A 15,136-nucleotide genomic window follows, 5' to 3' on the forward strand; every position below is an offset into this window, starting at 1 on the left:
TTAATATGCTTAAGTTGGCTTTATGATGCCTTTCTGCCATACACAGAGGAATATTCAAGTTCTTTAGTAATAGGGATGTGTATATGGTGTTTGTATCCTTTTTTTGAGGTAGATACTTCTGGTTTATTTTGTAATTAATTGTAACTACATTGTGGGGTGCACCATATTCTAATTCATGTTAACTTTGTTGGTGATTAAAGGTGCCTGAAAAAGGGAGCTCTTCCCCCCCCTCAGTAAGGGAGGAGTTCATATTGGACAAGAATAAGTATGGAGCTATTATTGTGCTTACTTGTCGATCATTTTATAAATATTCAAATTTTTTCTTTTCACTTTTTTTGTAAGATTGATTTTTGACGCAACTAAAACACCCTTGCCCTAAGGTAATAAGTAACACCAGCTATTTTTTCAGTATATTTTGTAAGATGGTACAGAGTGCAAGTGCAATTCATCAGTAGTAGAAATGAAATTTAGGGGGTTGATTGACAGCCAATCAAGTGGACTGCCTAGTACTCAGTGGTAGTACCTTGATAGTAGTTGGCACTCCATACATCCAGGCAAGTGCAGAGTAATCTACCACATTCCAGACTTGCTCCTTGCAGATGGTATAAAGGCTTTGGAGCCTTGGTATCTACAGGATGCCACCTTCTGGATGTAAAGAGTAGAGGATTTAGCCATGGTCCTAATATTGAATGTCAAGGACGGGTATTTAGCCTGTCTTATAGCAAAGCAAGCTATTGCCTGACAGTTTTATGATTATAGTTGTTACCTGCCACTTAACTATCTGTATCTGAACATTGTCTAGCTCTTGCTTCATGCAGCCATGGATTGCATCATTTGTTGAGATTCAAGATTTACTAGCTTATTGTTATTCTTCAGTACACAAGTGTAAAGGATAACAATAATTGTTAATCTGGATCTGAATTAGCATAAAAACAATAAATAGCAACATAAAAGGAATCCTATAAAACAATTACAAGTTACTGTTGAGTATCCATATATACATCAAATTAGCCTATATACAGTGTATGTACATAATGTGATGCAGGAGTACCTGAAAATAAGGTGACTGACAGAAAATGATCAGGTGACAAAGAGGAACTCTTCTAGGTACTGTAGCAGCAAATGGAATTACATATAGTGTACCTATCAGGGAATACCCATCTTCTGACGCTTTTTATGGGAGGAAGGTTTTTGATGAAGCAGATGAAGATAGTTGGGCCCAGGATATTACCCTAAGGAACTACTACTGTGATTTTCCAAGGGCTCAGATGATTGAACTCTAGTTATTGCAACTATCTTCCTATGAGCAAGGTACAGGCCCCATGATTGGAGTGTATTTCCTTGGATGTCCATTGATTTGTGTTTTACCAGGGCACCAAGATACAATAGTCAGGTAGCTGAAGGGCTATTGTACCCATAAGTTATTGTACCCATAACTTACCTGTAGAATTCATGTCTTTGATCCATATTTGGACCAAAGGCTGAATGAAACCAGAAGCCTATCGGTCCAAGAAAGTTAAAACCGGGCTTTGGTGAACAGATTACTGATGATTATGGGCATTGTCAAAAATAGCCTCCATCACTGCTGTGTGACTGATTTTGGACTCCTTCAGCTTTTTTAAAAAAAAAAAAAAAAAAAAAAATCAGCCATAGGTTATGTAACCTTTCTTTCTAGCCAACCCTGAGAACATCTGTGTAAATCTTCCCCTCCTCCTCCTCCTCCTCTTCAGTGCAAGTTGTATTAATGCAAAATTAACTTTACCCATTTTCACCACTCTTGGAAATTGATCTCTATTATAGTTTTAAATTTTATAGGCCCATAAATGCTGAGTCTGTTTTTCAACATTTGGCAATTAAACACTTCGGGCATTCTGAGACAAAGATTTCATAAATACACATTTATAATGTATTAATAAAATTACTTAATCATATTCTAATTCCTAGATTACTTTTTCAAATGAATTTTCTTTGCATTTTTCCAGATCAAGGCTCTCAGACCAAAACCTCGACTATTTATTCCCCTCCATAGATGCTACTTGACTTGCTGAGTTCCTCCAGCATTGTGTGTGTTACTCTGGATTTCTGGCATTTGCAGAATATTATGTAGCTTTTTTTTTTTTGCATTAATTTAAGCAAATAATTAGGATATTACACAATTAATGTTTGATACAGTTGATTTTCTTAAAGGATCTGTAACCTGACGGTTACGCTACTTACGCTGGAGATGGCATTAAACCAACTGTTCACACTGGGGTGAATGGGCTCCTTCTGAGTTATTAAATTTCTATGTTACAGTTGACGATTTAGTATAATCACAAAACCAGTCCACTGAATCGATTACAGCTTATATATTGGTTATAAACAATAACTGTTGAGCTTTCATAATAATGTCTCTACAAGGTCAGATTGTTCTTTCATTCCCTGGCACAGTATTATTAGCCTGCAGAACATCAAGCTGATGCAGGCAAAATTCATTCCACTAAGATCTTGTACTCTAATATATTACCTTGCACAATAATAACTTTAGCTGTGCAAGCTGTTTTAACTCTCATATTCCTCAAGTTCAAATCTACAACCAATTAGCACTGCAATAGACACATCCATCCATCCATACAATTTGACTTTAATGACAAACTATGTGGTTCTAAATGTAACTTGCACATAAAAGTACAATAAAGAAATCATTGGACAAAGATTATTACTGAAGTTTGATAATACCAAAAAGAATCTCTAAGGTTGTCTTCTCACACCCTAAATTCCAAGAAAAAACTCATTCCATTTAATTGACTAATCTGAACAGATTCAGCAGAAGAATAATTACCTACAATCATGAAATTGTGGAATAACAATAATATGACATTAATTCTGGCATACCAGGTCTCATTTTAACTTGTCAAAAAAGTATTTTCATTTTGTATTTTACAGTGAAACATTTATAAGCTCAATCCTCATCTTGCCTACCAGTGCAATAGGGTAATATTCTAATAAATATCTTGATGGTTTAAAAAGCTACATTTCCCAAGATTCAGGCTAACTACTGATCCCAATGAGTTGTGTTAACACATCATATGCTATTAGCAGGGTGTTTTCTAAGTATTATCTGTCTTTGAGTAAATACATGCCCTAGACATCAACTTAGAATACCCAAAAATAAAGACAAGTTTGAAGAAGAGAAACTGTTTTATAAAAACAAAGAACAGTAAATACATTCATATACACATCTGAATATTCTTATCACCTATTATCCATGTTTTTCCTTTCAAATACATGAATATGGCTTCCTACTCGACCTTCGGGTACATGAGTATGAAAAAATGTCGCCACTTTCATGTAGTTTTTAATCCTTAGGAAGGGCTCAATGTTCTTTGAAGACAAAGAAATAAAAAAAATCAATGTTAGAAGATGTATAAAATTGCAGTAATGTAACACCTTTTTCAAATTTACAATGATATTAATTGGTATTTTCCTAAAAATAAAGAGAAGTTATTTAATGCCTTAATTGGCTTGAATTTGCATAAATCCCCAGGACCAACGCAATTTGTTTCAGGATGTCTCTGGAGGATAAGTAACAGATTATTTGGGCTGTGGTTGAGATATTTAAATCTTCATTAAACACAAATGAGGTATCAGATGACTGGAAGGCAGCAAATGTAGTTCCCTTCTTGTATAAGCTTTCTACAGGAGCACCATCGAGAGTGTCTTGTCTGGCTGTGTCATTGTGTGATACAGAAGCTGCAAGGCATGGGACTGCAAGATCTTACAGAAGATAGGAAAAAGCGCTAAGAGGATCACCGATGTCTCCCTTTCCCCCTATTCCTGACATCTACCGGGAGTGTTATAGATGAAGGGCATTGTTGAGGATCCTTACCACCCATCCAAGAACCTCTTTAACTCACTACCATCAGGAAGGAAGTACATAAGCATAAGGACCTCGACTGCCAGTCTGGATACAGCTTCTTCCCTCAGGCAGTGAGACTAATGAATACTCCTCCAACACTCAGGTCTCGTCACTAGGACAGTGAGCTGTTTACTGTACTGCTTACCGTTTCCCTGAGCTACACACTACATGCATTTTGAATTATATTTTATTAACTTATTTTGGGTAATATTTTGGTTTATGTGCTGTGTGTGATATGTATTGTACACGCACCGTGGTCCAGAAGAACATTGTTTCATTTCGTTATATATATGTACATTCAGATGACAATCTTGAACAAGAGAACATTCTCACTGGTTGCATCATAGCCTCACATGGAGGGTGCAATGCATAGGATTGCAAGAAGCTGCACAGGGTCTCAGGCCCAGCCAGTACCATCAAAACACAACCCTCCTCACCAACGAGTATATCTTAAAGAGGCAGTGCCTCCAGAAGATTAAGGACCATCGCCATTTGGGTCATGCCCTCTTCTCAGTACTACCATCTGGGAGGTACAGGAGCCTGAAGACCTACACTTAATTCAGAAACATCTGTTTCTCCTCTGCCATTAGACTTCTGAATATTCAATGAATGCTACCACTTTATCCCTTTTTTTTGCACTATTCGTTTTGTAATTTATAATGGTTTTCTGTCTTTGCACTTGCTGCTGCTGCAGAACAACAGCTTTCATGTCATATAAAACAGTGATAATCCACCTGATTCTCACTAAATTGACTTCACTATAGAAGACAGACAGGGGTGACAAGAGGTTTGCTTTTGCAAATAATGTCTATGACTAGTGGTGCCCCTCACGGCAGGGCTCCTTGCTGCTTGTAATAACATGGATGTCGCTATGGAAGGCAAGATCAATAAGTTGGAAAATGACACAAAGATTGGAGGAGTGCAGAACATAGAACGTAGAACAGTACAGCACAGTACGGCCCTTCAGCCCACAACGTTGTGCCGACCCTTAAACCCTGCCCCCCATATCACCCCCCCACCTTAAATTCCTCCATATACCTGTCTAGTAGTCTCTTAAATTTCACGAGTGTATCTGCCTCCACCACTGACTCAGGCAGTGCATTCCACACACCAACCACTCTCTGAGTTAAAAAACCTTCATTTAATATCCCCCTTGAACTTCCCACCCCTTACCTTAAAGCCATGTCCTCTTGTATTGAGCAGTGGTGCCCTGGGGAAGAGGCACTGGCTATCCACTTTATCTATTCCTCTTATTATCTTGTACACCTCTATCATGTCTCATCTCATCCTCCTTCTCTCCAAACAGTAAAGCCCTAGCTCCTTTAATCTCTGATCATAATGCATACTTTCTAAACCAGGCAGCATCCTGGTAAATCTCCTCTGTACCCTTTCCAACGCTTCCACATCCTTCCTATAGTGAGGTGACCAGAACTGGACACAGTACTCCAAGTATGGCCTAACCAGAGTTTTATAGAGCTGCATCATTACATCGCGACTCTTAAACTCTATCCCTTGACTTATGAAAGCTAACACCCCATAAGCTTTCTTAACTACCCTATCCATCTGTGAGGCAACTTTCAGGGATCTGTGGACATGTACCCAGAGATCCCTCTGCTCCTCCACACTACCAAGTATCCTGCCATTTACTTTGTACTCTGCCTTGGAGTTTGTCCTTCCAAAGTGTACCACCTCACACTTCTCCGGGTTGAACTCCATCTGCCACTTCTCAGCCCACTTCTGCATCCTATCAATGTCTCTCTGCAATCTTTGACAATCCTCTACACTATCTACAACACCACCAACCTTTGTGTCGTCTACAAACTTCCCAACCCATCCTTCTACCCCCACATCCAGGTCGTTAATAAAAATCATGAAAAGTAGAGGTCACAGAACACATCCTTGTGGGACACCACTAGTCACAATCCTCCAATCTGAATGTACTCCCTCCACCACCACCCTCTGCCTTCTGCAAGCAAGCCAATTCTGAATCCACCTGGCCAAACTTCCCTGGATCCCATGCCTTCTGACTTTCTGAATAAGCCTACCGTGTGGAACCTTGTCAAATGCCTTACTAAAATCCATATAGATCACATCCACTGCACTACCCTCATCTATATGCCTGGTCACCTCCTCAAAGAACTCTATCAGGCTTGTTAGACACGATCTGCCCTTCACAAAGCTATGCTGACTGTCCCTGATCAGACCACGATTCTCTAAATGCCCATAGATCCTATCTCTAAGAATCTTTTCCAACAGCTTTCCCACCACAGACGTAAGGCTCACTGGTCTATAATTACCCAGACTATCCCTACTACCTTTTTTGAACAAGGGGACAACATTCACCTCCCTCCAATCCTCTGGTACCATTCCCGTGGACAACGAGGACATAAAGATCCTAGCCAGAGGCTCAGCAATCTCTTCTCTCGCCTCGTGGAGCAGCCTGGGGAATATTCCGTCAGGTCCCGGGAACTTAACTGTCCTAATGTATTTTAACAACTCCAACACCTCCTCTCCCTTAATATCAACATGCTCCAGAACATCAACCTCACTCATATTGTCCTCACCATCATCAAGTTCCCTCTCATTGGTGAATACCGAAGAAAAGTATTCATTGAGGACCTCACTCACTTCCACAGCCTCCAGGCACATCTTCCCACCTTTATCTCTTATTGGTCCTACCTTCACTCCTGTCATCCTTTCTTGATTCACATAATTGAAGAATACCTTGGGATTTTCCTTTACCCTACTCACCAAGGCCTTCTCATGCCCCCTTTTTGCTCTTCTCAGCCCCTTCTTAAGCTCCTTTCTTGCTTTCCTATGTTCCTCAATAGACCCACCTGATCCTTGCTTCTTAAACCTCATGTATGCTGCCTTCTTCCACCTGACTAGATTTTCCACCTCACTTGTCACCCATGGTTCCTTCACCCTCCCATTCTTTATCTTCCTCACCGGACAAATTTATCCCTAACATCCCGCAAGAGATCTCTAAACATCGACCACATGTCCATAGTACTTTTCCCTGCAAAAACATCATCCCAATTCACACCCGCAAGTTCTAGCCTTGTAGCCTCATAGTTTGCCCTTTCCCAATTAAGAATTTTCCTCTCTCTAATTCTATCCTTTTCCATGATAATGTTAAAGGCCAGGGAATGGTGGTCATCGTGCCCCAGATGCTCACCCACTCAGAGATGAGTGATGGAATGGAAAGTAATTTTAGGCTGCAAAGAGGTATCAATGCATTAGTGAAATGGGCTGAAAACTAGGAGATGGGATTTTATTCAAACAATGAGAGGTGGTGCATTTTTGGAGCACTAATGAAGTTAGGACATACTGTATACAGTAATGGCAAGGTCTTGTGGTTCCTTAAGGTTGTTATAGCAGGGGTGGTAATGGGGACAAGCTCCCACTACCTATTAAATGCTCCCAATGCCACGTGCCTCAAATAGCCTTTGATTACCAAGTCCAGCTCCTGGCCTCCACATGTGGCTCAGCTTCAAAGCCCGGCAGAACCGTTCTATTAACAGGAGAAGAGGCAAAGGCAAGTTATTGGCACCTTAAAACCAATCGCCTTGGGCAGATGGGGCTTGTCAGCCATGGTTGGCAACCCATCTAGGAGGAGAAAAACTCTGATCTCGAACCTCCACTGCCTTGCAGCTATATCCACTCATGGGGAAGGCTTCTGAAGTAAACCCCTCCAGGGGAAAAAATCTGGATCTTGAGTCCCTAAGGCAGTCCTACATTGATTTCAATGCTGACTGGAAACTCCTGTGACGCTTCTGCTACCAAACTGTATCGGTCTCTACCGATCCTTTGGGTTCATCAGATGCTTGGAGAGGGGGAGCCTGCTAAATGGGTACTGCCTGGGCTTGCGTATCTAGACAGCTGGGACGCAATATCCATGGTCAACTCTGACCGACGAAAGCTCTAGACGCAACTGTGGAATATTCAGAAACTCTGAGATCCTTAAGTCCAGGATGATAGCTCAGCAGGTAGATAACGTAGATACTGGAGATTCCACAGATGCTGAAAATCTCAAGCAACCCATACAAAATGCTGCAGAAATCAGTAAGTCAGGCAACATCTATGGAGGGGAATAAACAGACTGGGATGTTTCAGGCTGAGACACTACATTGGGACTGGTCCTTATGAAGGACCTCGGTCTGAAACATCGACTGTTTATTCCCCTCCATGGATGCTGCCTGACTTGTTGACTTCCTCCAGCATTTTGTGTGTTTTGCGGGTAGACAAAATGATCAAGACTAATGGGATACTGGCCCTCGTTAGTAAGGACAATCAATAACGTAAAGAGCTTTGATCCAACTTTAGAGGCACTGTGAACCTTAACTACAATTGTGTGAGCAGTTGTGGTTACAAAGGCAAAGAAAATGATGTGACAGTGCTGCAAAGGGTGCAGAGAAGATTCACCAGGATGCTGCCTGGAAAGGAGCAACTCAGTTATGAGAAGGGATTGGAGATGCTCGGTCTGTTCTGTCTGGAGCAGAAGAGGTTAAGAGGTGACATGATAATGTATAAAGTTAAGAGGGGTAAAGACAGTAGACTGCAGGAAACCTTCTACCTATATCAGAGATAGATAAAACTAGAGGACTTGGGTTTAGGGTAAGAGGGGAAAAGATTCGGAGGGGATATGAGGAGAACTTTTTCACCCAGAGAGTAGCAAATACCTGGAACATGCTATCTGAGAGAGTGGTTGAAATTGTGACACTGACAGCATTTAAGAAGTGTCCAGATGAGCATCTGGACCTCATAGACATGGAGGGCGAGAGACCAAGTATTGGTGATGGGGTTAATGCAGGAGGGTGCTCACTGGTCAGTGTCGACAAACTGAATGCTGTATGATTCTATTATCATAGCATAACTCTAATAACAAAGCTGCTTGGCTTTATGGTTTAGTGAAATCTCGAAGTCAAGTCACTTTCATTGTCATTTCAACCATAACTGCTGGTACAGTACACAGTAAAAACGAAATAACGTTCCTCCAGGACCATGGTGCTACATGAAACAACACAAAGCTACACCAGACTACGTGAAACAACACAAAACTACACTAGACTACGTGAAGCAACACGAAACTACGTTAGACTTCAGACCTACATGGGACTACACAGTCTGGTCGTGAGAGCCCCAATGCTTCAGTACCTTTTGCCAGATGGCAGGAGGGAGAAGAGTTTGTATGAGGGGTGTGTGGGCTCCTTCACAATGCTGTTAGTTTTACGGATGCAGCGTGTGGTTGTAAATGTCTGTAATGGCGGGAAGAGAGACCCCGATGAAGTGATTACCTTCTTTAAATGCATTGCTTCCATGCTCCCACATTTTAGTTTGAACTACAGGACTAGCTGCATCTCAAATCTTTAATCTCCATTATCGTACTGCCAGAATTGATGTCATCTGCTTTGCCCTCATTTGGTAACAGTCACAATATCTTCACTTTAAATAAGATGTGAGGGAGGAAAAAGGAAATTCTTAAATTTAAAAACTACTTCTGAAGGATTCTGGGGTCAGGCCTGAGTTTCTCAAATTAATTTCACATTTCCCATGAAAAGAATCAAGACTCATCTATTCCCAACCCTTATATTTGAAAAAAAGCAAAGAACTCTCTGAACTGACAGGATTCTATAATGACACTTCATTATTATGAAAGCCTACAATACACAAAAAGAAATGCAGTAAAAATCAAGGCAATTCCACCATCTATAAAACTAATCAATTATATAAGGGAACAAAAATAGAACAATTGTATGCATACCTGTTCCAATACATTGTACAAGACTAGATGAGTGGGGAGGGAGGCTTGATTATAAAATCTTGTGTTCAACCACGTAAGGGACTCCTTGAAAAACAAGTCAGCTTCATCAACATAGGAAATATTTCTACTCAGGTTAGGAGGACATTCCAGAAAGTCCATTTTTATTGGGCAATGAACATAGCTGATGAAACAACAAGAAAGAATATTTAAACTGCATGCAGAAATCCGAAGCATAATTCCTCTTAATGACTTTTCCCAGACGTGAGAATTGCTTAAAGACCTACTCACTTGGACAAGTACATAGATCAAAGGGATATGAACCGATCAAAGGGATATGAACCAATCATGGGCAAATTGTCCTACTCTATGACTCTACTCCAAGATCTTTACTAAAGCTCTGCAAAACAACCTTGCAATATTTGTCCATTTCTGTGATGTAGTAGAAGTATTCGTTTTTTTAAAAAGATCTTCACGGAAGATCCAAACTCATGCTTTTGAGTCACAATAGTCCTTTTTTTTTGATATTATTACTTTAGTTGTATGCAGTTGTATTGGAAGGATGACAGCTTCAGACATTTCACAGATCTCTTGACTACTGCTTTTTACATTGCAGCACTTGTAGAAAGTCCATTCCTTTTCTACTACTAATACTAAAATTAAGTAGGACAGAACAAGTCACACAAGCATCATTTTATATCTAGATTTATTTTTTTACTCAAGATGTCACTGTGAACAAATAGAATACTGTCTTTTCTATACACTAACTTTGGTATTGAACATGTCACTAAATAAGAAAATGACTGCATGCATGCCGATTAGTTTAGTGGCAAGGTATTCATTCTATTTCTAATATTGCAATAAAGAATTAAATACATTTTACTTATGTAGTACCTTAGGATATATCAAAGTACTTCATGGCTAATGAAATATTTTGCTTGAAGGTCACAAATGTGATACAGGGCAGTTCAACACTTAAGCTGCATATGACAAGATCCTACACACGTGTCAATGTCGGTACTTGGACAAATATTAGCCAGAGTACAACAATGTCCATCTTCACATAGCCAGGCTACTTTAGAGGGTAGACTGGGATTCACTTTAATGACTCTTCTTAAAGATATGCCTCAATATTGCCCTAAACTTGCAACATTGTTGCTGCACTTAAACTTCTGGAAAAATATTTCAATTCAGAGCCTACCAAATTTGAAGCAAGTTTTCTCAGAATCAGGTTTATTATCACTGGCATGTGTCGTGAAATTTGTTAACTTAGCAGCAGCAGTTCAATGCAATACATAATATAGAAGAAAAAGTAAACAATAAATAAATCAATTACAGTGTATGTATATTGAATAGATTAAAAATCATGCAAAAACAGAAATACAGGTTTCCCCTGCCATCTGAAGGTAGAGCGTTCCTATGAAACGGTTCGTAAGCCGAAATGTTGTAAAGCGAAGAAGCAATTACCATTTATTTATATGGGAAAATTTTGTGAGCGCTTGCAGACCCAAAAATAACCTACCAAATCATGCCAAATAACACATAAAAGCTAAAGTAACAGTAACATATAGTAAAAGCAGGAATGATATGATAAATACACAGCCTATATAAAGTAGAAATACTTCTCTACAACGAGTGCCTGCACAGATCTCTGTAGCGAAAATCTCATGCAAGCACTTTCGGCAGAAAATCTCACGCAAGCGCTGTTGGCATAAACGCTCTCTCCAGTAGCCTTTAAACTATGAAACTGCCGAATCTACCAAATAACACGTTAAAATACACAGCCTATATAAAGTAGAAATAATGTATGTACAGTGTAATATCACTTACCGGAATTGGGAGAACAGCGCCGAGCACACTGATGATGGTGCGTTAGACTGAGTCGTCGCAGGCTGGGTGGTGCAGTGGCCCCCACCCTCCGGGCAGCCGACCCGATACATTGCCGTGAAGAACGCAGCGGTAGCCGGGAGGCACCCAGCACATCGTTAAGAAAAAAGCCAAAATAAACATGCTAATTAATTACGTGCTAGGCAGCACCTAATTAATTAGCATGTTTATTTCAGCTTTTTTCTTAACGATGTGCTGTGCGCCTCCCGGCTACCACTGCGTTCTTCGCGAATTGGTACAGTATCTGTCCGGGGCCCAGGTGTTGGGGTGGTGGGACATGGGGCGTGTCATCTCATCGTCGATCAGGGCAGGCAGCTCATCTTCTCCTATGACTGCCCGCCTCAATGTTGAAGGTCGAGGTTCGTCGTCTGCTGTGGCTGATGTGGAAGGCTTGCTTGACTGCTGAGCCTTGCGCATTTTTCTATCATACAGTGGTTTGTAAGCACTCAAACCATCCTCCAAATATCCCCTAAACCTACGTACCCTTTCAAAATTAAAGTCGTACTTTATCATTGCAGCGAAAATCTCACACAGTTGCTTCACTTTCTGCATTTGGTTGCATTCGGTTTTGATTGTTATCCTTTTCTCTTCCAATTACATCAGCTCTTCATCTATCAGTTCTTGGTCATGGGATGCCACAACCTCTTCAACATCATCTTCGTCAACTTCCACAAGCCAAACTCACTTCGTCCTTGCTTCGTTCACCACGATTGAAACGCTTAATTATGTCTAATTTAACACTAAGTGTAACATCCTTACTCTTTCAAGCTTTTCCAACACCTTAGAACTCATCTTGCTAACGGCTGCTCAATGCAATGTGTTTAAGCAATGCCGTTCCGAATCCGGGGCAGAGCAGCTGCTCGGGGCACGCGCTGCCTTTCTTTGTAACAATGAAAACACCTTCTGAAAGCGAAAACAGGGTACTAATGTAGGTCTTTCGTAACAGTGAGGTTTCGTAAAGCAAACGTTCGAAAAGCAGGGGACACCTGTAATATATATTAAAAAAGTGAGGTAGTGTTCACAGGTTCAATGTCCATTCAGGAATCGGATGGCAGAGTGAAGAAGCTGTTCCTGAGTCACTGAGTTTGTGCCTTCAGGCTACTGCACCTCCTACTTGATGGTAACGGTGAATAAAGGGCATATCCTGGGTGCTGGAGGTCCTTAATAATGGATGCTGCTTTTCTGAGACACCACTCTATGAAGATGTCTTGGGTACTTTGTAGGCTAGTACTCAAGATGGAGCCATCTAAACTTACAACCCTCTGCAGCTTCTTTTCGGTCCTGTGCAGTAGCCCCCACCCTCCCATACCAGACAGTGATGCAGCCTGTCACAATGCTCTCCACGGTATAACTATAGAAGTTTTTGCGTTTATTTGTTGACATACGAAATCTCTTCAAACTCCTAATGAAGTATAGTCTCTGTCTTGCCTTCTTTATAACTGCATCGATATGTTGGAACCAGGTTAGACCCTCAGAGATCTTGACATCTAGGAACTTGAAGCTGCTCACTCTCTCCACTTCTGATCCCTCTATGAGGATTGGTATGCGTTCCTTCATCTTACCCTTCCTGAAGTCCACAATCAGCTCTTTTGTCTTACTGACGTTGAGTGCCAGGTTGTTGCTGCAGCACCACTCCACTAGTTGGCATTCCTCGCTCCTGTACGCCCTCTCATCACCATCTGAGATTCTACTAACCATGGCTGTATCATCAGCAAATTTAATCGATGGTATTTGAGCTATGCCTAGCTACAAAGTCATGGGTATAAAGAGAGTAGAGCATTGGGCTAAACACACAGCCCTGAGTTGCAACAGTGTTGATCATCAGTGAAGAGGAGATATTATCACCAATCCACAGAAACTGTGGTCTTCCGGTTAGGAAGTTGAGGATACAATTGCAGAGGGAGGTACAGAGGCTCAAGTTCTGCAACTTCTCTAACAGGATTGTGGGAATGATGGTATTAAATGCTGAGTTATAGTCGATGCACAGCATCCTGACATAGATGTTTGTGTTGTCCGTGTGGTCTAAAGTTGTGTGAAGAGCCATTGAGATTGCATCTGCCGTTGACCTATTGTTGGGATAGGCAAATTGCAATAACCCTAATAATAATTTTTGCATTTTAAAATTTAGATTCAAATACAAGTTACACAGTTCTCATGAAATATGAACTATATTTTTCTCCTGTCCATGTATTTTTATACAAACCACACAACTTACAAAAAAATGTAAGAATTATGATTTTTTTGGTCAGAAGGAGAAAAGAAAGACAGAATAAAGTTCATCTCATAGTTCTTTAGAAATGATCAAGCACTAACATGATTATAATTAGCAGTGAGCATATTGCCAATATTACAAGCATCATTATAGTAAATTTATCAGTTGAATTATCAGATACTGTTAACTTTAAAACATACCTTTTTAAACCACTACTCATTACCAAATTTGCATTTTCAGCACAGAAAGTGATGGCTATTTGAAGAAATGTTGTTTTAAGCCATGTCACTCTGAACTTACGATAAATTTAGAAGTTAATTCAATTTTCCATAACTCATTTCATCTATCTGGAAAGAATATATAGAGCCTTTATCACAAATTAGAACCTTTGCTACCTGGAAACCTTTCCATGTTTAGTTCTCATAGACTTGGCCAGTAAATGAACTATTCCCTCCAAATCTGTTTTTGCCAGCACACAATTATACAAAACATGCACAAGGATGTCAAACCCCACACAGTTGTGGTCATTTCAAGTTCGATATTAGCAGTTTTATGTACTCAACATACCTGTAGAATGGAGTTGAATGACAAGGCATCAGAAAGAACACAGAGGGCTCTTCCTTCTCCAGCATGGTGCCCTTACAGAGTTTCTGAACATAGTGCATTACATCCAGTGTTCCACGCTGGTGAATTAATCCAGTATACAAAATTAAACACAAATTGGAAAGAAACAGGGAAATGACTGCTGGTTTCTTCCAAGCTTTCAAATTAGCCAGTGAATACCCTGCATATAAAAGTTGGCAGGTTCATTATGGGGGGAAAAGAGCAAGAAAAAATGCTTAGTACATAGTTCTATTTGAATTAATATGACTGTACAGAATCTTAAAAAAATTCTGTACACAAACAAGAGGACAAAGTATAATGGCTCAGCAACCAGTTAAACTAATAATCTAAACAAATTATGCAGTTTACCAAATTTACTCTCAATTTTCAGGAATAAATTGCTTAAGAGTTTTTCAATATTTTATAAAATGTAAGATTAAAGGATAAAACAAGTAAAACACAAACTTATTTCTAATAACACAACAAAATGTGTCATCAAACATCCTCTAGAACAGGGGTGCCTAACCTGGGGTCCATGACCCCTTGCTGAGTGGTATTGGTCCGTGGCATAAAAAAGCTTGGGAACCCCTCCTCTAGAAGTAAACAGGCTAGGATCAGAGACATGGGATGGGGATTTGCATTGAGAACAATTAGGACTATTACCCCCAAAGACACTTAGAATGTACTATTCTACTGCAGTAAATCTGACAGCAACATCAGAGTACACATGTGAGTTAAACACAGAAAATTAGTAATTGTTGTCATTATTTCCATG

The 15,136-nt window shown here is 40.1% G+C and overlaps 1 protein-coding gene across 4 annotated transcripts in view; it reads right to left on the minus strand.

The window, feature by feature from the left end:
* pigb (phosphatidylinositol glycan anchor biosynthesis, class B) overlaps positions 1-15,136 on the minus strand; it is a 50,174-nt gene that overhangs the window by 6,831 nt on the left and 28,207 nt on the right. For 2 of the 4 annotated variants that reach the window (XM_072273584.1, XM_072273581.1), the window contains 3 exons: positions 14,326-14,542; positions 9,663-9,843; positions 3,239-3,363 (listed from right to left, as the gene is read on the minus strand). In XM_072273584.1, the coding sequence (XP_072129685.1) occupies positions 3,239-3,363; positions 9,663-9,843; positions 14,326-14,542 (523 nt within the window). Of the gene's footprint in view, positions 1-391; positions 646-1,441; positions 1,614-3,238; positions 3,364-9,253; positions 9,344-9,662; positions 9,844-14,325; positions 14,543-15,136 lie in introns of those variants that run through there. The other 2 variants (XM_072273582.1, XM_072273583.1) reach the window with 2 other exon arrangements.

This window comes from Mobula birostris, chromosome 12 (assembly GCF_030028105.1).
Source record: "Mobula birostris isolate sMobBir1 chromosome 12, sMobBir1.hap1, whole genome shotgun sequence".
Lineage (NCBI taxonomy): Eukaryota > Metazoa > Chordata > Chondrichthyes > Myliobatiformes > Myliobatidae > Mobula > Mobula birostris.